This window comes from Ochotona curzoniae, unplaced genomic scaffold (assembly GCF_017591425.1).
Source record: "Ochotona curzoniae isolate NIBS_2020 unplaced genomic scaffold, NIBS_Ocur_1.0 contig_2321, whole genome shotgun sequence".
NCBI classification, from domain to species: domain Eukaryota; kingdom Metazoa; phylum Chordata; class Mammalia; order Lagomorpha; family Ochotonidae; genus Ochotona; species Ochotona curzoniae.
The window spans coordinates 5783382-5807162 of record NW_024465421.1 but is presented as its reverse complement, the minus strand read 5'-3'; the positions used below and the strand labels follow the sequence as shown (position 1 = coordinate 5807162).

Genomic DNA, 23781 nt, shown 5'->3' with positions numbered 1-23781 from the left:
ATGTCCTGGCTGCTATACTTCCCATCTTGCTCCTCGCTAATGGCCAGGAAAAGCAGTCAAGGATGGCTCAAAGCCTTGGGAACCTGTACCCACGTGGGAGACTCAGACGAGGTTCCTGGCTTTGGCTAGGCTCTGCTCCGGCCGCTTCTCCCATTTGGGGAGTGAGCCAGCTTGTGGGAGACATGCACTGGCTGCCTTCAATGCAAAGGGACAGAAATAGAATTTGAAGCACAGGATAACGTCAAGGCACCTGTCGTGGGAGACCACAGGCAGGGTGGCTATGCCCCAGCAGTCCCAGCCCCACCCCCTTAGCCTTCTACAATGAGCCACTCAGACACCAAGGAGACGTATTTCAAATAGTTTAATTTTAAAAATATTCTATCCAGTGCTAAAATATGTCTTCACTCGCTGTTGTCCATTTCCATTTTCTTAAACTTCTTTGAGACCAAAAATAAATCGCAAAGTTCAACTGGACATGCAGATTTCAAATAAGAGGGAACTTTCTAGAAAGTCTGAGCAGGAGTACTGGGAAGAATGGGTGCTGATGTCAGAACCCTGAATTCTGGCTGAGGCAGAGTGTCTGGCAGGAGGCAGGAATGGCATGTACAGGTGGGCAGGGAGCTGCGGGCATGTGTGCCTGTTAGGGGCAGGGCACAGGGCACCCTCAGCAATGGGAACCCACCTCAGTGGGGGCAGAGACGCCCAGCAGAGCAGGGATGGCCTTTCATCTTCCCCATCCTCCACAGCCCCACGCAGTCCCTCCCAACAGCAGCCTACAGGGCCCACAGCCTGTGGCACAGTCCCACTGGCCACTTTATCCTTTCAAGTACCCCTGCAGGGGCCCTCCCATCTCTCTCTCTGTCTCTGTCTCTCTCGTCTCTCTTTCTGTCTCTCTCTCTCTCTCTCTCTCTCTCTCTCTCTCTCTCTCGGACACACCAACAGCTCTGTCCAGAGGTCTTGCCCCAGGGGGTGACAGAAAGCCTGGGAAAGTGGACAGGAGCACTCTTCCGCTCAGTGGCCCAGCAAGCAGGTGCCAGGAACAGGAAGGTGATGCAGTGACCCGAGTCCTTGTTTGGCTTTCAGGCTGGACGCTTCCCTACGTGCAGGCTCTGCACCCCCACACTTGCCCTCGACCCCAGCAACACGGCATGGCTAGAGCCAGAACGCAATAAATAGAGGCAGGGGCTGGATGCAGATGGAGAGCGCCAGGCGCTGCTAGCTCTCAGACGCTGTCTGTGGCACTGCAGGCTGGTCCACACAGAAGCGCTTCAGAGGCGGGGCACTCGCGTCTTCCTCCTCCTCAGCCACCTAGGAGCAGTCACAGCAGTGGATGACAGGCCCCAGCTGCACCCCTCCACCTCCCGGCCAGCACCCCCAACAGCACACACCGGGATGGGGAGTTGCTGAACCATGGCTCCACAGAAGCAGAGCCCCTGCTTTCTGTCAGAGAAACCATGATGCCCCGGCAGCTGCTCACCTGTATCTCCAGGGGCACAGGCTCCTCCTTGGTGAGGGTGGGCGGCTCATCGGCGACCTCCGAGGCCGGCAGAGAGGGCTCTGAAAGGCAACAAGCTCAGGCCTGGGCAGGAGGCTCACACTCCGATACCCTGCTCAAAGTTCTGTGGAGAGGTTGGTCGGGGGAGTGGGCCTGGCAGGGCCAGAGTCTAGGGGGAAAAGAAGGCTAGATTCCAGGAGGCTCTGCACATTGGGGTGGGGGGCAGCCAGGTCAGCAAAACTCTGGATCTGCCACAGCTGCTTGTCTTGTTGCTTTCCAGGCCATGCATCACAACTGTCACTTGAGCCCCTCAGTTTTGGAGAGGGCTGCCACGAGAGTAGATGCAGTGAGGCAGGGAGGAAGCGAACCACAGCTGACCATGCCCTATGCCTGTGCCCATGTACCTGGGCAATCAGCTGACTGCTGAGGCTGAGGGACCCAGACAGGGACATCAGCTGCACTGGGTACCAGGTTGGAGTCCTGGACTTGCCGCTAAGCCTTGGCAGCCTCCGCCTCTGTAATGTGGGGCTGGCAGTGACAGTCTCTAGGGGCTTCAGACAGCATCATCTGAGGCTTCTAATATGCAAAGCTCTGCCCACTGTGCCTGGTCCCTCTCTACTTCATGAAAAGGTGAAGTCACTCCTCCCTCGACACCCCACAGGTGGGGACTGGGTGCCTGGTGCCATGGTGAAGACAGTGCCTGCATACCATGGCACAGAGCCTGAATTCAAGTCCCAGCTCTGCTCTCTGCGAACACAAACGCTCTCTGCCAGCACCAGGCCCAAGGGAGGCCTCGACAGAGTTCCTGATCCCTGCCTTCTGCCTGGCCCAGCCCCAGGTACTCTGTGGGCATTTGGGAGGTGAACCAGTGGATGGAAGATGCCTGTTTTGCTTTGTTTTATGTAAGGATTTATTCTATTTATTTGAAAGGAAGAATGACACATGGAGGGCAAAAGAAAAAAAGATCTTCCATTTGCTCGTTCACTCCCCATAAAGGCTCAAGGGCCAGGGCTGGGCAAGAACAAAGCCAGGAGCCAGGAGCTTCTGCCAGGTCTCCCATGTGGGTGCAGGAACCCAAGCAGTTGGGCCGTTCTCTGCTGCTTTCCCAAGTGCATCAGCAGGGAGCTGGATGTGACGTAGAGTAGCCAGGACTCAAACTGGCATTGTAATATGAGATGCTGGCATCACAAGCAATGGCCTAATCCACTGTGCCACAACACTGGCTCTTCTCTGCTTTTCAAATTTAAAAAATATATAAATAAATAACTATGCCAAGCTGTTCTCCAATGATGCTGCTGTGGGGTGTACCCCTCAATCTCTTCTTCTGAGGATAAACGTGAAGAGGCCCCACAACTCACCCTCGAGTATCTCCTGGCCCAGCGTGGGGGGCTGGGAGTCATCTGTGCGGAAGTCGGAGGTGTGTGCTGGGCTCAGGGACTCGCTCTGCTGGGGGCTGGGGCTCGAGTTGGTACTGCTGTCCACCTTGAGCTGGTAGACGTCCGACACAGAGCTCTGGTTGCTGTTCTCATCTGAAACCAAGCACAGCCAAGGCAGTGCGTCTCTGCCTCACGGCTTGAGTGACAGCCTGCACCCCCACGGGTCCCTCAGCACTGCCACCCACCCCCTAGAAAGGCACCACCCCCTGCAGACGGGCTGCAGGCTCCCAGCCAATTTATCCAAACTCTATCTCACAGTGCACTGCCTAGGCAGAGAAGCAGCTGCCACCTTTACATTTTTGCACTGTGCATACTTGAGGAAGCTTGGGGTATGCCCTTCACCCCCTCCTTTCTCACCTAGCAATTACAGCCTGGACTTGGTGTCTATCAGTGCCCAGGGGAAGGGCATACGCCTCTGGCCAGCACCTCCCAAGCTTCCTTCCAGAAAATGACACCTGTGCCTGACACTCCTCTGGGTACTGCAGGCTGGCTGGTGGGATTTGTGGGCAGTTGGCTCAGGCTTTTCCATGCAGACTGCCACAAGTGCGCCAGCTCTGTCTGAAGGTCTCACACCACCACCCAAGCTAGGCACACAGCAGGCCCCGCCTCCCTCGCTGCCCCCTGCAGCCTGTCACCACCAGGGGTGCAGTGTGCAGCTAGGACACTCCAACACTCACGGCCCCTTCTCCTCCTGCCCTAGCTCAGGCTGCTGCACTGAGGAGTCGGCCTTCTGTATGGCTCCTTTCTGCTCTGCCTCCATGCCACTTCGCCCCAAACCCTTCCCACGATAAGCCTCACATGCCACTGCCCCTCGGGCCAGGCTCGAGGGCCCCATCACAACATACAAAGCTTGTCTGTCCTGGTCATTGGCCTCTCCACCTGCCCCCTCATCCGTGTACTAGCATGCAGGGCCTTCTCTCATTCCAGTGGTCCCGGAGACATTCTGGCTCAGCCCCTCCAAGCACCTGCCGGACCTGCCATACCCCATGCACACCTGACCCATCATTCCACACATCTGCTCACGCACCCTGTGCAGGCATGCTCCTTGACTGCCCAGTGTGACACACAACACACACCCGCATTCAGGTTGCGTTCATTACTGAACAAAGAGGATGGGATGGTGACCACGCAGTGGAAACAGGGCCTCACATCTCCTGGGGCTTTAAGATCACTGGATTACCTGTCCCCTGCACATGGCTACAGGGCAGCCCTCACTCGCTCATACGCTCCTCTGACAGGGCAGTGTCCTTGGCAGTCTGGGAGGACAGTGCAGAGGGTAGACCTGCAGGCTGGGCTCACCCAGTCTATGTCCAGCAAGCAGCATGTGCTGCGTGGGCAATGTCTTCACCCATGGCTGGCAGTAACAGTCCGGTGCATGAGCACAGGCTGACAGAAGGGCACAGGTGACATGCTGCAGGAACAGCCGCTGTCTGGGAGGTGGAGCAGCAATTCCAGCTGCCTTCCTGGCCCCAGAAGGAAGTAAACAGTGGACTTGGGCAGCTACTCTAAGGCATCATTACCCAATACTCAGTTTGAAGAAAAGCACTTCGGATCCAGAAAGCCAGGACCTCACGCAGAGCAGTCTGGCCCTGGAGCGGACTCCTCCTTTCTGAGTCTCAGCCGAGCACCTGACCCATCAGACAGCAGGTGCATGGGAGTGCCATGCCAACAGCCCTGAGTGCCCAGCGGAACACCAACATAGCAGCAGCTGTTGGGGTCCGTGCAGTGGATGTGGGGGACACGAAGGTGTGAAGGGTATTGTTCCATTGCAGGCAGGGCCGCAAGGAACTTCCCGATATTTGGCAGTGTTTCTACAACCACCTGAATGCAGCTCCACCTTCTTTTGCATGGACACTGGACCATCCTGCGGAAGAACTCTAATCCATCCAGGCATTGTTTGCTACTGTGAGGTTGGCCCTTTACTCAATGTGAGCTTGGAGGTTAATGTCAATAATGTCTTGCAAAAGGGCCTTCTATTATTCCTACTGTCCTGGCTGTCCCCACTGACCTTATACTAATCAAAGGACCCTTATTTAGGGTTTCATTCTTTCCTCAGTCTTTAGGTTCCCCTTTTCTTTGTGATACAAGATTGAGTTGTAGGATAAGAATTGTAGCAGGAACTTCTACTGTTTTTAGGTAAAACAAATGGCAGAATTATCCTTAGAAACACTCACTTGACCATGACGTAAAAAGTCTGAGCCAGAGTTTGACTGATTTTGTATAAATAAAGCGGACAGCTTTCATGCATTGTCCATTATGATCATGAAATCCTAGTGGTCCGTCTTTCTTTCCTCTTTGCGCCTCATCCACGCACCCTTCGCGAGTTCCGAACTCAGGTGGAGCTGGACTCTAGCAAGCAGCCATGCAGCTGACACACACAACACATAACTCAGGGTCCCCTCAGCTATGTCACCTGTTTCCTGCAGGGAAAATGGAAGGCGGCAACTCACCTTGGAATTCGAGGAGGAGGGAGGAATTGGCAGAGGTATCGGAGGGAAAGCCATTAGGTTCTCGGGCGGCTGAGTTGTTTGATTTGCACTTTTCTTTCTAGAAAAGAAAAAAACAAGAGGGATGTGACAGAGCCAGAGCTGCACCAAGAGGGAGGCGCCATCAGTGTGCCTATGAGGCTGAGCAGGGCAAAAGTGCCCGGGACCCTAGGACGAAGTCTGTGCCAGCAGCCTGTGACTGCCCCACACCAAGCTCAGAAAGCCAAGTGAGAGGGCTCTACTACCCTGGCTTGGCGTCAACCAACCCTTTCCTACTGCATGGGTGAGAAACACTAAATACTCAAGCGGGCAAGCCCCCTGGCTAAGCAGTATCACAGGGGCACAGGTGTGAGAGGGAATGCTGTGCATGACCCAGACAGCGCCAGGATAAAGCAGTTCAGTCCTTCTCTTAGTGTGATGTTATGGGTAAGGGTGTGGCAGTACTCAGCACTTGCTGCCAACATGCAAGTCCAAGGGCAAAGCCTCAAGCTAGGCATGCAGAACTGAGAGAGTACACCCAAGGCTGAGGTTACGGCTGGGCCACCTCAAAGGGACCAGCCTGCACTTGCTCTCTGCTGTGGACTTGGTGTGCTCAGTCCACAGCTTGGCTTCTTGAAGAACTCCCAGCCGCATGTGTCATCAATCAGGCATCCATGGTCCTGCAAACACCTCCCTGCATCTTCTGTATGAGGTTATCATTTTAATGTAATGGCACGTACATATGTTACGTAAACATGATTTTCAACAGTTGGCACTATGTTCTACAAACCACAATTCACTTAAGTATTTTCACACGTCACACATGATTTTTAATGTATTTAAGATGTGTGTGTGGGAGGGCAAGGAGCGTGGGGGGGGGAGCAATATTATGATGCTTCTGGAATCCGTATCAGAGTACCAGTTCAAATTCCAGGCGTTCCACTTCCAAACCAGCTCCCTGCACCCTGGAAAGTAGTCAATGGCAGGCCCAGGACTTGAACCTCGGCCACCCACGTGGGGACCTAAATGGAGCTCCTGGCCCAGCCCAGCTCATTAGGGCCCTTTGCGGAACAACTCAGACCTCTCTCTTTCTCTCCTTCTATGAACTCTGCCTCTCAAATAACTAAGTCTTAAAATGAAAATCATGCTTGCTTGTCACTACTAGGAATAATAAAGCCACAATGTTCAACTTCCACTTTTTATGCAGATAAATTTGCAAACATTCCTTGTACACCAAAAATAATAAACATTATTTTCTCTGAAATACAATATACTTCACCATTTCTCTCTAAATATTAATTTATTTGAAAGGCAGATCAACTGAAAACAAGCAAGTCAGAGAAAGAGAGAGAGAGGGAAGGCCCTTTCACCCACTGGTTTCACTCCCGAAACAGCCTCAACAGCCAGGCCAAAGTCAGCAGGGAGGAACTCACCCTCATCTCCCACGCGCGTGGCAGGGGCCCAAGCACTTGAGCCATCCTCCACTGCCTTCCAGGAGCATTAGCAGGGAACTGCACAGGAAGCGGAGCAGCTGGAGCTAGAATCACCACTTGGCATCACACATATTCAAGCCCTATCTTTCTATATTCAATTCTGTGTTCAAATAGAATTTTTAAAACAGAAAATCACCTATACAGCCAGACACAACATGTATTAGGGCACAACCAAAGGTATGTGGAAAAATACACTTTTAAAAAAATACACTTAAAAGACACATATAATATTGGGAGAAAAAAGGTAAAAATCAATGCACAGATTTTTGCATAATATGCATTTTCCCTGAACTCTTTGAAGATTCTTCTTTTGTACAATACTGAAAATTTCTTTGCACCAAAAAATTAAACATAAAAGTATCACTTAATAATTTAATCTTCACAGAAAGTTTTCAGAAAGAAACAAACATATATCTTTATTTCAAAGGCAGAGAGACAGTGAGGGCTCCGCTGACCACAGGTTCAGTCCCCACCTGCCCCTACCAGCCAGGCTCATCAGGCTGATGGCAGGAGCCTGTGCTGCCACCTGGGCTCCCACGTGGGGAGCAGGGGCCCAAGCACGGGAGCCCCGCTCCACTGTTTCTCAGAGTGTGCATTAGCAGGAAGTTGGAACGGAATGGGAAGAGTTGGGATTCCAATATGAGCACAGGATCCACTGCTGGCAGACCAAAACCCATTCCTCCATAAACTTCTCACCCACCCCTCAAAGATTTATGTATTGATCTGAAAGGCAAGGTTCCAGCAGGCTGGGGAGGGACAGCCAGCCTTCCATCCTTGTTTCGCTCCCTAAATAGTCACATCAGCCAAGTTCTGCTACTTTCCCAAGCACATTATCAGGAGTGGATCACAAGTGGAGCAGCCGTGACTTGAACTGGCACCCATTGGGATGCTGGTGCCACAGGAGGTGACATAACCTCCCACAGCAGCACCAACTCCTTCACAAGCTCTCTGAGCAAGGATACAAACAAGGATAATACAGCATTACAACCTGTAGTTTGAACACAATTTGGCTCCCAAACTCAAGCAGATATTTAAACATCAAAGCTGTAAGTTAACAGCACTTAACTATTAAGAGGGTAAAACCATTAATCCCATGATGGCATGGGGGGATGGGTCCTCGTGGCAGGTCCTTAGGTCACGGAGGGCATGAGGGCTGGTCCTAAGCCAGAGGTAGGTGTGGCCTCTGTCAGCTTCTTGGCTTCGCCCATGCACCGCCATCCCCATCTGACACCCTGACTGGAGGCCAAAGCAAAGGGGCTGCCTGATCTTGGGCTGTGAAGCCAAGCTTTCTTTTAGAAAGAGCGTGCCTTGTGCATTATGTTGTGGCAGTGAAGAGCAAAGATACTTCTGTACCCCACCCACCAATTTTCAAACATTTTCCGATGCAACCAAAGAATTTTCCACCTTTTTTTTTTCAGTAAGTATGTATTAAAACAACAGAATTATGTATTGAGGATAAATTCCTAGAGAGAAAACTCCTGCCTCAAAGACAGACATACCAGAGCAGGGTGGTAAGCACGGTACAATCAGCTGCCACTCCAGACACTGCTAGCCTACACTGTAACACTGTCTTGGGTCCCAGCTACTCCACTTCTGATCCTGCTAATGCACACGGAAAGCAGCGGAGGATGGGCCAAGTCCTTGAGTGGCTGCCACCCATATGGGAGACCGCGCTGGAGTGGCTGGTTCCTAGCCTGACCCAGTCACAGCTGTTTTGAGTTTATGGGAAGTGACTCAGCAGATGGCCTATGCTCTTGCAACTCACTCTGCTATTCAAACAAGCAAGCCCTTGAAAATGAGCGGTTTGAAAGCATTTTAAGCCTTTCTGTGGGTATGCGCATGCGTCGTACATATGACCATCTATATCTGACTCACTGGCCGGTACTGAGTGTGTCCATTTACTCTCTGAGCTTTGCCCCATGCCTGTCTCCTGCACATGCTTTCCCTGTTTGACAGGATCACACTGTTTCTCCTACACCGACAACCTGCCACAGCCTGCTGGGGCCTCCCAGGCCCCCACAACCAGCACCGACATTGTGAGGAGCCCTTGAAGAAACAAAGGGGAGGGAGGCCAGCGTCTTCATAGCAGTTTCCTTGCCCGTACACACACGCCACCCGCCAAGATTTCACAGCCTCATCTAGCGCCCATGGCGTTAATGGCAGTACCAAAGCTGGGGCGAGGTGGGGGAATAAAGAGTTGTTCCGGAAGCCCCCAACTTCCAACCATCCACTGCTTGGGTCAGCTATCTCAGCACTCCTTGGGATGCCTGCTCCCAGAAAAATGCTCCACCAGGAGGATGGTATTACTGGAGGATGGTACCAACCGGGGGATGGACCCACCTGAGGGGATGGTAACACCCAGGGGATGGACCCACCTGAGGGATGGTATCATCTCAGGAATGGGTACTGGGGCAAAAGATGGCAGACGGGAAAAGGGAAAGGCTCGACCCTGAGGACAACCTTATCCCCTAAATTCAATGATTTTTTCCAATAAAAGATGTATTTATCTCTATTTGAAAGGCAAAGGAACAAAGGAGAGACGCAGGAAGAGAGAGAGAGAGATTCCATCCACTGGTTCACACCCCAAATGGCCACAATTATCAAAGGTGGGCCAGACCAAAGCCAGGAACCCAAAACTCCATCTCCTTCTCTGATGTGGTCTGCAGGGACTTAAGTCCCTGGGCCATTACCAGCTGCTCTCCCAGGCGCATTAGTAGGAATCTGCACCCAAAGCGGAACAGTGCAGATTCAAGCCAGTGCTCCAGTAAGGGCTGCGAGTATCCCAAGCAGCAGCTTAATGCACTATGCCACCAAGAATTCATTTGGATGACAGCAAATCAGGGTTTAGGCTTTGGTGCTCCTGTGTGGAGATTTATTAATCGTGGAGATCTGCCCCCAAACCAGATCCCGATGCCCGAGTACTCTGAATCTCAACCCTTCTCAGCTGACTGAGAATGCTGCAGAGAGCAGACTCCTTGCTGGGATAGCGGGTAAGCCTTGCTGGCTAACAGCTAAGGTGTCTGGGCACGTGCGAGGCGTCTTCATCATCTCCTTCTTCCTTCAGTGATTATGGCCTAAACGTATCAGAGTACAAAGTTGTGTTAGATTCCTCCTCTAGTTAGATCCGTCTATTCACCAGTGTTGATTCCTGTAACTCATGTTTACCTATCCTGCTGCTTGGAGCCTGGTGACTCCCCTAATCCCTTGTGAACTATGGCTGGAGTAGGTTTGTGTATCATTGTTCAGTTAACTTGCAACTTTCACCAACTTTTGCTTGTCCTGCAAAAATTGGTATAAGAAGCCCAGAAAAATTCAATGGAGCGTGTGCATTGATTTATCTCGCCTGTGCACCCCCTGTGTCCCAAAGTTATTTTCAGTGCAGATGTCACACGTGGAGTCCTGGTCCCCAACAGAGGGACCACCATCTGAGACTCCCCTTATGTGTCATCAGCCAAGATGGCTCTGAGAACTAGCAGATGAGTGCACAAAAGAAACTAAGCAGACGTGGGCCTGGCGGCATGGTCTAGCGGCTAAAGTTCTCGCCTTGAACGCCCCGGGATCCCATATGGGCGCCGGTTCTAGTCCCAGCAGCTCCACTTCCCATCCAGCTCCCTGCTTGTGGCCTGGGAAAGCAGTCGACGACGGCCCAAAGCCTTAGGACCCTGCACCCGTGTGGGATACCCGGAAGAAGTTCCTGGATCCTGGCTTTGGATCGGCATAGCATCGGCCGTTGCAGTCACTTGGAGGGTGAATTATCGGACAGAAGATCTTCCTCTCTGTCTCTCCTCCTCTCTGTATATCTGACTTTCCAATAAATAAATAAATCTTAAAAAAAAAAAAAGAAACTAAGCAGACGCTGGAGGAAAACACGCACCACCGACAATCTCATACACAGCAATCGACACCAGCAGCTTCATCTCAGCTACCCATCTGACCCAGCTTCCTGTTCATGCACCTGGGGAAGCAAGAGATGATGGCCCAAGCCCTTGGGCCCCTCCCACCCTCAGAGCAGACCTGGAAGAAGCTACTGGTTTTGGCCTGACCCAGCTCTGGCTGCTGCAGCCTTTTGGGGAGTGAACCAGAAGATAGGATATATATCTCTGTCTCTCCCTCTGTTAAAAAAAAAAAAAAGTTGCTGTTTCTAATAGAGTAAATTCAATGGCAGGAATAGATGCAGCTGAATAAACGATTAATGAATAAAAACTAGGTTGGTTAAATCAGAATTAGGAAAGGGGAAATGAAACAAATGAGAAAAAGAAGGGTCCTGTGCTACAGCACGTTAAGCTAATCCTTGCCAGGCTGACATCCACGTGGGAGCACCAGTTCATATCCAGCTACTCGCTTCTGATCCAGCTACTCACTACCGCACGGGGGGATGGCAGAGAGGCCCCGAGTACCAGGGCCCCTGCCACCACATGGGAAATCTCCATGCAGTTCCAGGCTCTCCAACACAGCCTGACCCAGCCTGGACTGCTGTGCCACATGGGAAAAGATCCAGCAGATCAAACATCTGTCTCCCTGATTTTCAAATAAATAAGTAAATCTGTTAAACAAATAAATATTGGGAGAACCCAACTGCCAAAAGGAAAAAAAAAAAATAGAAGAAAACACAGCTGGCTATAAAGTTTATAGGATCTCCTAACAGAAGTTCTACAAGAGCAAAGAGAAGAAATTCTTAAGTTTCTGGAAGACAAGTGTGTTATCTAACAAAGAATCAAGAATCAGAAAGATAGCAGATTTCCTAACAGCAACAAGTGAAACCTGACCACTGAGTAATCCTCTCAACATGCTGAGAGAGAATCACTTTGAATTTAGAATTTCACATCCGAGAGAGAAACAAAGATACATCCAGAATGCTTTCCCCCAAAAAAACCCTGGGACAAAAACCTCGAAGGACACATTCCAGCAAGACAAATGGAACAAGAAAGAAGAAAGGGGCAAAGTAAAATTAATAATGCTTATTTTGCCTCAGTAAGTGATAACTAAAACAAGAAATGCAAAAAATCTCGATGGCCATTCCAGTCAAAATCAAGAACAGAACATGAGTGGAAGTCGGGGAGGGATGGAAACAGACGTGGTTAAAGTGTGTTCTGGGCATTGTCCCATAGTCGCAGGGAAACCCAGCTCTGGATGGTGGTTATACACAGAGCGAAGAACCAGCAGCACGTCTTATGAAGCACAACAAGTGCCGCAGGAACAGCGTGCGGAACACTGAGTGCAGCAGAAGGAACCTGTGTGCTCATCACAGCGGAGAAGGAGGAAAAGTCAACTGTGGAAACAATTCCTCCCCGAAGGCTCTGAATTTCTTGCTGGCACCGTTTTCCTGGTTTCCTGGTGGACAGACAAGGGCAACCTGCTCTGCAAGTGCACAGTAAGCATTGTTGTCCTAAGGCCATTTCTGGAAAGCTGTTGGAAATACTGTCTTCTTCCATTCGTCCCTCTGCAGACAGAAACCTGACTTTGAATTACAAAAGTGGGGAAGAGGAACAGGTAGCTGGGCACTGCTTGCATAAACGCCTCTCTGTAGGGAAGGACGCTGTTAGGTTAGGCCCTGGATGCTCACCTCCCCTGTCACAGCGCTTACTTCAGTCCTGGCTACAACAATTCCAACAGCTTCTCTCTAACGAATCTTGGGAGGCAGTGGATGACGGTTCAAGTGTGTGGGCCCTGCCACTAGTGTGGGAGACCAGGATGGAGCTGTGGGTAGCTTTTGGGGAATGAATCAGAGGATGGGAGAAAAATCACTCCCTGCTCCTCCCTCTCTATATTGCATTTCAAATAATTCTTTAAAAAAAAAAAGGCTGGTGCTGCAGCCTAGTGACTAAGGTCCTCCCCTTGCAAGCCCGGGATCCCATGTGGACACTGGTTCTAATCTGGGTCGCCCTGCTTCCCATCCAGCTCCCTGCTTGTGGCTTGGGAAAGCAGTGGGGGACAGCCCAAAGCCTTGGGACCCTGCACCCGCATGGGAGTCCCAGAAGAAGCTCCTGGCTTGGGATCGGCATAGCTCCGGCTGTTGTGGCCACTTGGGGAGTGAATCAATGGATGGAAGATCTTCCTCTCTGTATATCTGACTTCGCAATAAAAATAAAATAAATCTTAAAAAAAAAGAGGCTACTGGGTCACCCTGGTTCAAGTCCGTGTTCCTCTGCTTCTGATTCAGCTCCCTGCTGAGGTGTGTGGGAGATATCCAACAGAGCCCTTAGTGCTACTAAAAAGCCAGGAACAACACCCTGACAGAGACCACGGAACCCCACACTGTGACCCAGCAGGCAGTCCTCCCAACAGGTGGGGCTCAGGCCAATGGCCACTCACCCACGTGGGAAAGATCAACGTGGCCCTATTGCACACACACAGCACCTACACCACCACCTCCAGGTGTGGCAGGAACAGTGCCAGCCAAGGAGCCTGCAAGAGAGCACGTGGAAGGTCCCCTTGGCTTCAAAGGAAGAGATTGCAGAAGACATTTAGAAGGACCAAATGGTTTTTTCAGTTTTATTTCTCTGAAAATGCAGAGTTATGAAAAGAAGACAGAGAGAGAGAGAGAGAGAGAGAGAGAGAAATATCTTCCATCTGCTGGTTCACCTCTCAAATGGCTGTAATGGCTGGCATGGGCTGGGCTGAAGCCAGGGTGGAACTCCATCAGGGACATCCACAAGGATGGCAAGGGCCCAAGCACGGGGTCATCCTCTGCTGCTTCCCCAGGTGCATTAGCAGGGAGCTGGACTGAAGTGGTGCAGCTGGGATTGGAACCTGTGCTTACACGGGATGGCGATTTTGCAGGCAGAAGCTTAACCACCTGGGCCACTATACCAATTCCCAGATCCATTATTTGTTTTTAATATAAATTATTTTCTCTAGATTAAAAACAAAAACTTGAGGCTAGCATTGTGCATAGGTTAAACTGCTGCCCATGGCACATCACATACGAGCACCAGTTTGGGTTCCAGCTGCTCTACCTCCGATCTAGCTCTCTGCTAACGCTCCTGGGAAAGCAGCAGCAGATGGTCCAAGCACCGGAGCCACTGCTACTCATGCAGGAAAAACAAACGAACTCAGGCTCCTTGCTTCAGCCTGGCCCAGTCCCAGCAGGTGCAGTCCTCTGGAAAGGCAGCAGACTGAAGAGCGCTCTTTGTCTCTCCTCTGTAACTCTGCCTGCCTTTCAAATAAGTTAAACAAAAATTATTTATTTTTTATTAGAAAAGCAGATATATGTAGAAAAAGAGAGACAAAAAGATCCTGCATCTGGTGGTTCACACCCCCCAAATGGCTGCAACATACAAAACTGAGCTGATCCAAAGCCTGGAGCCAGGAGCTTCCTCCGAGTCACCCATGTGGGATACGGGTCCAATGCTTCATACCTTCTTCTACTGCTTTTCCAGCCACATTAGCAGAGAGCTAGACTGGAAGTGGAATAGGCAGAACACAAACCAGTGCCTGTATGAGATGCTTGTGCCAGAGCAGAGACTGGCCTGATGTGCCTCCACACCAGCCCTGAAATAAATAAATCATTAAAACAAACTGACTTGGAAACTACTGTTCCTCAAGACAGGGGAAAGTGAGGGCAACGCTAAGTCACAGATGGAAACTGATGAGAATGGCACATCATCAACAAAGGACTTCCATCTGCAATATGGAAGGAAACAGCTTCCAGGTGCTGAGTCACTCCTCAGACACCCACAGCAGCTGGGCTGGGGCAGACCAAGGCCAGGAGCCCAAAACTCCAGCTGGTTCTCCCATGTGGGTGGCAGTGATCCAAGCATTTGGGCTACCATGAGCTGCCCTCAGGTACATTAAAAGAAAGTGAGAAAGGAAGCAAGCAGGGGTGCCAGGAACCCAACGAGGCTCTGCAATATGGGACCTGGGCATCCACAAAGCAGCTCAATGCACTGTGCCACAACACTGGGCTCCTGGGTGAGTTTTGCTGGTGGGCTTTTTGTTTGTTTTTTTAACATCTTGAGGGCCCAGAGTGTTGGCTCAATTGGTTAATTCTCCACCTCCAAGCACTAGCATTGCATATGGGTGCTGGTTTGTATCCTGGTTGCTCTACCTTAACTTCCTGCTCCCTGCTTGTGGCCTGCAAAAGCTGTCGATGATGGCCCAAAGCCTTGGGACCCTGCACCCACAATGGCTCCTGGCTTCAGACAGTCCAGCTCCAGCTGTTATAGCTCTTTGGGGAATGAATCAGCAGAAAGAAAATCTTTGTCTCTCCTTCTCTCTGTAAATCTGATTTGTCTTTCCAAAAGAAATAAATAAATCTTTATTCCCATCCAGCTCCCTGCTTGAGGCCTGGGAAAGCAGCTGAGGACGGCCCAAAGCCTGGGGACCCTGCACCCACACTGGAAACTCAGAAGAAGCTCCTGGCTCCTAGCTTCAGTCTGGCTCAACACCAACTGTTGCAGCTACTTTGAGAGTGAACCAGCGGATGGAAGATCTGTCTGTCTCTCCCTCCTTCACTGGGTAAATATAACTTTCCAATAAAAATAAATAAATCTTTAAAAAAATGCACATTGATAAAAAAAAAAAAAAGATAGACAAAATCCATTGGTCCAATCGTCAAATGCTCACCACAGCCAAGACTGGGAACTCAATACAGGTCTCAGTCTCACCACGGGGGTGTCAGGGAACCAAAGCCTTGAGCCATTACCTGCTGCCCCCTAGCGTTTGCAATTACCAAGAAGTAGGGGGTGGGAGGGTGGGTGGAAATCCCAGCCTATACAAAATTGCACCACATAATTCAAAATAAAAATATATTTAAAAATAAATAAATAAAAAAAATTTTTAAAAAGAAGCTGCAATCAGAATCCAGGCACTGGGATGCAGCACCCACCACATCAAACACCGGCCCACCTTGGTGGCTTGTTCTTTTCAGCTGTTTGAGCTTTAGGGGCCAGCACTGCGGTATAGCAAGCTAAGCACCCCATATGGGCACCAGTTAAAGTCCTAGCTGCTCCACTTGCCATCCAATTTCCTGCTAATGTGCCTGGGAAAGCAGATGAAGATGGTCCGAGCACATGGGCCCATGATACTCATGTGAAAGACCCAGACACTCTGAGTTCCTGCATCCAACCATGCCAGCCTATAGTGGCCATTTGTGGGGTGAACTAGTGGATAGAGGATCTCTCTTCCTCTCTCTCTCCTTCCTCTCTCCCTGCAACTTAGCACTTCAAATAAATAAGAAAATATGTATTTTTTTTAAAGTGTATAAGCTTTATATTTATCATATTGTACAGGTCTGTTCTACATATCTTTTTGTACTTGGAAAAAAAATTTTTTTTAATTCTAATTTTAAGGCACAGCACGATGGCCCAGTGTCTAAATCCTTGCCATCCATGCTCCAGGATCCTATATTGGTGCTGCTTTACTTCCCATCCAGCTCCCTGCTTGTGACCTGGGAAAGTAGTTGAGGACGGCACAAAGCCTAGGGACCCTCTACCTGTGTGGGAAACGCGGAGGAAGCTCCTGGCTCCTGGCTTCAGACTGGCTCAGCTCCGGCCATTGTGGCCACTTGAGTAAACCAGCAGATGGAAGATCTTTGTCCCCCCATTCTGTAAATCTGCCTTTGAGACAAAAATAAATAAATCTTTTTTAAAAATTCAATTTTGAAAAAGAGATAATCCGGGAGCATCTCACCCTGAGAGAACACAGCTAAAGGAGCTCACAAGGGGCCCAGTCCTGCAGCGCAGCACATGAGGCTGTATTGGCGACACTAATGTCTCATTATTTGAGCACTGGTTTGAGACGCAGGACTCCACTCCCAAACTACTTTTCTGCCAAGACACCTAGGAAAGCAGCAGATGGCTCAGGCATTCGGACCCTGGCCATCTATAGGGCAGAGAGGGAGGTCCTGCCTGCTGGCGTTGGCCTGGCCCGCCCAGCTCAGCTGTTTCAGGCATCTGTGGAGTGAAGATCTCTCTCGGCTCTGCCTTTCTAGTACATAAATAATCCTAGAGAGAAATGCAATGTAACAGTCAGAGATAATTTATTCTATTTACAGATAGTTTTTTCCCCTTTAAAGATTAATTTTTTATATTATTATTATTTGAAAGGCCGTTATAGAGAGGGAAGGAGACGAGAGAGAGAGATCTACCATCTCCCCAAATGGCCACAACAACCAGAACTAGGCTGGTCCAAAGCCAGAAGCCAAGAACTTTGTCCAAGTCTCCTGCATAGGTGCAGGGCCCCAAGCACTTGGGACAACTGCTGCTGCTTTTCCGGGCATATCAGCAGTGAGTTGGATCAGAAGCGAAGCTGCTAGGACTTAAACCAGTGCCCATATAGGATATTGGCACTGCAGGCAGATGGCTAACCTACACACCATCGCGCTAAACCCCCCAGCTTCCCCCACCAACTTTTTTTTTCAGACTTAGTTTTATTGGAAAGTCAGATACACAGAGAGGAGGAGAGACAGAGAGGAATATCTTCCATCTGACGATTCACTCCCCAAGTGACTGCAACGGCCAGTGCTGCACCTATCCAAAGCCAGGAGCCAGGAACTTCCTCTAGGTCTCCCACACGGGTGCAGGGTCCCAAGGCTTTGGGCCATCCTCCACTGCTTTCCCAGGCCACAAGCAGGGAGCTGGATGGGAAGTGGGGCTGCCAGGATTAGAACTGGCACCCATATGGGATCTCTTGGTACGTTCAAGGCGAGGACTTCAGCTGCTAGGCCATCGTGCCAGGCCCCCTAGCTCCCCCTTTTTAAATATTATTGTTGGAAACTAGAGTTAACAGAGAGAGAGAGACCTTCCATTTACTAATCTAGTTTCTCAAATGGTTGCAAAAGGCTGTACCAGAGTAACTTCTCCCAAGTCTCCTTGAGACCCGATTTTTTTGTTTGTTATTTGTGTTTTCTTTTAAAGATTTATTTATTTGAAAGTCAGAGTTACGGGGGTAAGAAGGTAAACACACAGCTCTTCCATTCGCTGCTTCACTTCTTAATGGCTACAATGCTGGGGCTGGCCAGGCTAAAGCCAGAGCTTTTTCCGGGTCTCCCACATGGGTGCAGGGGCCCACGCACTCTGGCCAAATTCTGCCGCTTTCCTAGGTGCGTCAGCAGGGAGCTGGACCAGAAGTGGCGGCTGGCGCTTGAACTGGAGCCCACATGGGATGCCAGCTCTGCAGGTGGCAAGTTAACTAGTCACACCACAATACAGGCTCACAGATACACAATTTCTGAACCAAAGAGAAGAGACAACAAGAGGTTTATAGCACAGTGCTACTTAAGAGCTTTGTAACAAACACACCAATTTCCAGCCAAGGAGGCAGCAGCGCTGCTAATGCCCCGAGATTTGGATGGAGTTCCTGGCTCCCTGCGCTTCCGCGGGGGACAGCCCTGGCTACCGCCGAGATGTAGGAAGTGAACCAACAGATGGGAGCTGTCAGTTTCTCTCTGCCTCTCAAAACAAAGAACAACCCATAGGGAGCAATGCTGTGTGCTTTCCAAGAACACACAGGAATACAAATAAACCCAGAGACACTGAACAGGAAGCTAAATGACATCACAGTAGGCAGCTCATTGGCTAGGCAGAGGGGTTTGCAAGCCGCTTTGGAAAAGCACACGTGCATGCTGTGGGTATGGGAGGCAGCACAGATGTGGTGTCAATGACTTAAGCCTGCTCCTGGGTAACTCCAAGCCCTGGGCTGTTCCACAGAACCACACGGAACCAGAGGCCTAGGCTGTGGTCTGCCAAGCCCTGGAAAAGCAGAAGAGGTTAGGAAAGAGAGCAAAGGGTGAAGATGATGATGCGGGGAGCAGTGACGCAGGGAGCCCTGCGGTCCCAGGGAGGTCGCCCCTCTGGGACCAAGAGGCGAGCAAGGAGAGAAAGGAAGAAATGGGTACCTTTTGGTGGTTCTCATCTTCTGCACTTACCTCCTTGCTGTCTGTCACAGGAACCCACTTAAATATCCTAAGGGATGTGTCACCCACCGTCACCCACTTTTTCTCCCTAAAAGAAAGACACTTCTCAGAAGTAATCAAGCAATGCAGTACATTTTGCTGTGCGTTCACTTGCGTTGTTCTCGTCTTAGCAAATCACTCCTTTCAGCTGCAATGCCTTTAAAGCCCCTCTGCAGTCTGTGGCACCTTACCTTGTGCAAGCCTGGCCCTGTCCCTGCCACCTCTCCTAGCACACCTGTCCCAAAGCCTCTGTCACAGAGATGATGCCCCCACATCTCTAGACCCAGCATCAACCTTATTCTCCAAAAATGAAACCTACCCCACTGCTGTGCACCAAGGTCCTGCAGAAAACACAGGCTGTTGAAGGTGTGGTCCCTACTTTCCTACCATGGGAGTGCCCAGCGACGGCAAGGCTAGGGGGTGGATGCCACCTTACAACATGATGGTGGCCAGGATGTGAAGAAGGCCGTGGGGCAAGGTCAGAGGAGGCTCTGCTGAGGAGAGCCCTCTGGGTGAACCATGACTCCATTTAGAAACAGACAGCAGGGACTGGCAAATGCTAAGCCGCCACCTGCTCTGGTTCAAATCCCAACCACTCTGCTCTGATCCAGCTTCCTACTGATGTGCCTGAGAAGGTGACAGATGCTGACCCAAGTGCTTGGAGCCCTGCTACCCATGAGGGGTGCCTGGATGGAGCTCTGTGCTCCTGGCTTCGGTCTGCACCCCCAGCCCCAGCTGTTGTGCCATTTCAAGAGTGAACCAACAGATAGAAGACTGATTTCTCTTTCAATCTGTCACTCTGCCTTTGAAATAAACAAAATCTTAATATTCAAAATATTAACATTCAAAATATTAATGCCAGAAGCAAGCAATCTCTCACCCTGGCTCTTAAAGGAGCCATGGCAAGACCATATGTGGGGTGTTATTATACAAAGGGGTTAAACACCATATAAAAAAAAGAAAGAAAAAGGCCTCCACTTCCCCTACGCTCAACACATGCCTGGGGAAAGTACAGGAACATTCCAGAATATGGGAGTAGATTATGGACAATCAGATGATGTGGATGGGGCCTGAAGCTGTGTTTGGGGAACAGCAAGCAACCAAGTGGTGGGAGATGGCTGTGCCTGAATCCTGCCTCTTCCTTACTGGGTATTGTCTTTCTTCTTGTCAAAGGTGGAAGACTTAGCTGCAGCCCTCCCTGAAGCATGCGGGAGATCACAGCTAACTGCATCACAGTCCCCAAACTCACAGACTCCATCACCAAGCAAGGCCCCCAGGCAGGTGGGAGCCTGCACCCCATATCTGAGCACCGAGCTCCACTCCCGGCTCAGGCTCCTCCTCATCCCAGTTTTCTGCCTACAGCATCACAGGCTCAGGCACCTGGGCACCTGCCCCCTCCTCAGCTTCTGCCAGGCCCAGGCCTGGCCATTGTGGCCACTTGGGGGAGTGAACCAGGAGGCAGGATTTCACTCTCTCTGATCAGTTTTAAAGTTAGAAAAAAGCAGTTCTCAGAGCAGAAGTCCTAGGCTTTCTGCAGCCAGCGCCCTGTCTGCTCACAGTTGCTTTCTCCCCAGATTCCTTACTCAATGGTCTAACGTGTTTGCCCATCACGGTGTTCTTGTCCCGGCAGCTCATTTATCGAATCACAACTTCAGAAAAGGCAACAAAATGATTTAGCACACCTTCAAAATCCCTATTACTCTGTTACTACTAAAAATACAAACAGAAATCAAACTGACAGAGCAGATTTTCGAATAAAATAAATAAAAAGTGGGTTCTAATTATTTTAACAGTGACTTCTCAACTCCTTCTGGTCCTGGTCTGACTGCCGTATAAACCACAGGAGACACACACCCCACTAGGGAAAGAGTGGTAGGTGTGGAAATGGCAGTAATCCTTCTCCTGGGGCGGGCAGGGTGGCCTAATAGGTTAATCCTTCCTTGCATGCACTGACATCCCATACAGGTGCCTGTTTGAGTCCCAGGGGCTCCACTTCCCATCCAGCTCCCTGCTTGTGGCCTGAGTAAGCAGTAGAGAACGGCTCAAGTCCTTGGACCCTACACCCACGCTGGGAGACCAGGGGGTCACCCCTGGCTTGGGACCGGCCCAGCTCTTGCCCTATTAGCCATTTGGGGAGTGAACCAACAGATGGAAAATCTGACTCCTCTCTGTAATACAAATCCTTAAAAAGAAAAATCCCTTCCTGTCTGGCCCTGTCAAGACTGCCCAAAGAAGAAATTATCTAGAAGCCATTTTCAAACGTCAGCCTTCAAGCCCAAAGCCTGGGAGAAATTCTTCCCAAAGGGCAGATGGCAGGTCTCCTCGGAATTCCACGGAGGCTCCACTGCATCTCCTAGACCCAACAGAATGAAAACAAGCAGAAGGCTCAGCACACACCCGAAGGTCTGCCAGCCAACGCGTGCGGAGACACAACCAAGCCTGCTTATGCTAAGAGGTGAAGCCAGGACCCTACCTATGTCAGACCTGAACCGACTTCTCAAGAGTTTCAATACCAACCCGCAGTTAGGAGAAAAAAAAAATCAGGTCACTACTGTCGCTTTTTGCTATTAAGCAAATAACGCCATGGCAAACGTAGAGACGGTAACAGAAAACAGCTTAGAGAAACTGGACGAGGACTAGCAGGTAAAGGCTTGACAGACGTGACAGACCCCAAAACAGGAGCTCCTCCTGCGTCTTCAGGGTAAGGATTCTAACCAACTGCCCCTCCACCACCCTCGCTGGTTCCCCGATGACCATGCTCCCTCCCGCGGCAGGTGCATCAACCAGAGAGAAACTCGGGGACCCAACTTCCACTAAGGACGTGGAGCACTCGGCCGTCGGCCGAGCCACAGGCTGGCTGTGCCCACGGGGCAGTTCAGAGACTCAGGACCGACCCTCGATAGGATGCAGGCCTCGCAGGCCGAGCGCGGGCCGGAAGCCGGAAGTTCTCCCTGCTGCTCGGGGTGCAGTTCGCGACCCAAGAGGGTGCGTGAGTGTGGGCGGGGCGGGCAGGCCAGCGAGCCGGGCGGCCGCTGATTGGGTGCGGCCGGCGCACCCTCCGACCTCACGCCGACGCCAGTGAGCCAGCCTTCCGCCCTCTCCGGTTCCCCTTCCCCCCTCGGGTCTCTGGGCGCCGGTGGCTCCCACCCCAACCCGCCACTCGGGGCGTTCCACGGGGGGTCTGGACCCTCGACGCGCAGGCGCACGCCGACACCCCTCCTTGGCTCACTCCCTCACCATTTCCGCACTTTCTCGATGGCGGCCATCACCTTCTTGATATCGTCCTTGGCCCGGCTGCGGGTTTCGGCCCGGACCGACCGGCCCGACATGGCGGCGGCGGCGGCGGCAGCGGCGGCGGCGGCGGGAGTGACAAGGGGTCAGGGGATGCGGGGGGCGGGGGGGAGGCAGTGCTACCCAAGACGCGGGGAATCACGCGCTTCACGCGCCGCCGCCGCCGCTGCCTCAGCAGCGTCGCCGCGGCCCTCGCCCCCTCCCTCCGTGCGCGCGTGCGCCAGGGAGCGCGCGCACCCGCCCGCCCCTTGGGGCCCGAGCCCTCAGCGCGCCTGCGCGCCCCGCCCCGGGGCGTCCCTCCTGTACCCCCTGGGAGTTCCCCTGCACCCACCCCAGGGACCTCCGTGCGGGGTTCTGGGTGTGCGGTGGGTCGCACGTGCTGCAGCCAGGGCGAGGTGCGAGGCACTTGCCCATGGAGACGGGCCAGGGGTATGCGGGGCCGAGGGAGGATTGGGTTCAGAGATCAGCACCCTCATGCCACGTCCAGGGGTGACTGCCATAACATAAGTTGTATGAACTTGACTTTGATAGGACCAAAGTTCCACACCCATCTGTCCTGCCTCTCAAACTCTCAACCTTCCCAAGATTACTTTGACTGTGCTCCCAACTTCAAGGAATTTCACACTTTTCTTCAGCCAATCAACTGTTGCCCCAAACTTTCTTCACCTGATGAACTATTTCGCTTCCAATGGCCAGTTCAAACTCGTCTTCAAGATATCCTAACCTCCCGGTATTCCTGTGAAGCCATCATTAGAAATGCACGCCTCGTTGATGAGGGGCTCTGTACCAAGTGTTGAAGATGTGTTGGTTTTTTTCTTTTAAGATTCAATTATTTTTATTGCAAAGTCAGATATATTGAGAGGAGGAGAGACAGAGAAGATCTTCCATCCAGTGATTCACTCCCCAAGTGACTGCAATGGGCCAGAGCTGTGCCAATCCAAAGCCAGGAGCCAGGAACTTCCTCCAGGTCTCCCACGCAGGTGCAGGGTCCCAAGGCTTTTGGCCATCCTCCACTGCTTTCCTAGACCACAAGCAGGAAGCTGGATGGGAAGTGGAGCTGCCAGGACTAGAACCGGCATCCATATGGGATCCCAGCGTGTTCAAGGCAAGGACTTTAGTCACTAGGCCAACACGCCGGGTCTGATGTGTTGGGTTTTTAAAAGGATGTATTCATATGGAAGGCCAAAAGAGATTTTCCATCCACTGTTTCTCTCCTTCCCCTCTCCCCACAGTTCCTGTAACTGCCAGGGTCTGGGCCAAGCCAAAGCCGAGACTGTGAACTCCATCCAGGTCTTCCCCCATGGCTGCCACAGCTTGTGCAGCTCCAGGAAATGGGGTCATAAGTGATGTTAGCCCTCTTTGAATTTGGCATTCTGACAGGCAGTCTTCAAATTGCTTAATCCACTGGCCCAGAACACCTGCGCTAGGGGTGTTTCCGGTTCAGTAGAACATGCAGCCCAGGAAATGGGTATTTAAAAATGCCAGGCAGGGTGATCTGGATTACAAGGTAATCTAGAGTGACCTTGAAGCTGCTCTCACAGGCCTAACAGACACAGAGGCTGTCAATGCCAAGTGCGGGCGTGGTGCCTCTCCAGTGCACGTGGCTCCCTTGCTCTTTGCCCGACACCCGCCTGCTTGCAAGCAGGTGTTTGCAGATGACTGCAGGGTAGGGAGGGTTCTGGCGACGCAGGAAGTGGGTTGCTGGCAG

At 51.4% G+C, this 23781-nt stretch overlaps 1 protein-coding gene across 2 annotated transcripts; it reads right to left on the bottom strand.

Annotated features, from left to right (window-relative positions):
• Positions 1–344: 344 nt before the first annotated feature.
• Positions 345–22245, bottom strand: LOC121151441 (B-cell CLL/lymphoma 7 protein family member B). Of its 2 annotated transcripts, XM_040972810.1 has the most exons (6): positions 22020–22236; positions 18756–18831; positions 5382–5478; positions 2854–3024; positions 1478–1557; positions 345–1308 (listed from the first exon to the last, which is right to left on the bottom strand). In XM_040972810.1, the coding sequence occupies exons 1-6, from the start codon at positions 22109–22111 to the stop codon at positions 1216–1218; spliced, it is 609 nt and encodes a 202-aa protein (XP_040828744.1). In that variant the 5' UTR covers positions 22112–22236; the 3' UTR covers positions 345–1215. The 2 variants fall into 2 exon arrangements, with proteins under 2 accessions (XP_040828744.1, XP_040828745.1); XM_040972811.1 differs by lacking the exon at positions 2854–3024 and having other exon boundaries at positions 22020–22245.
• Between the last annotated feature and the right edge of the window lie 1536 nt (positions 22246–23781).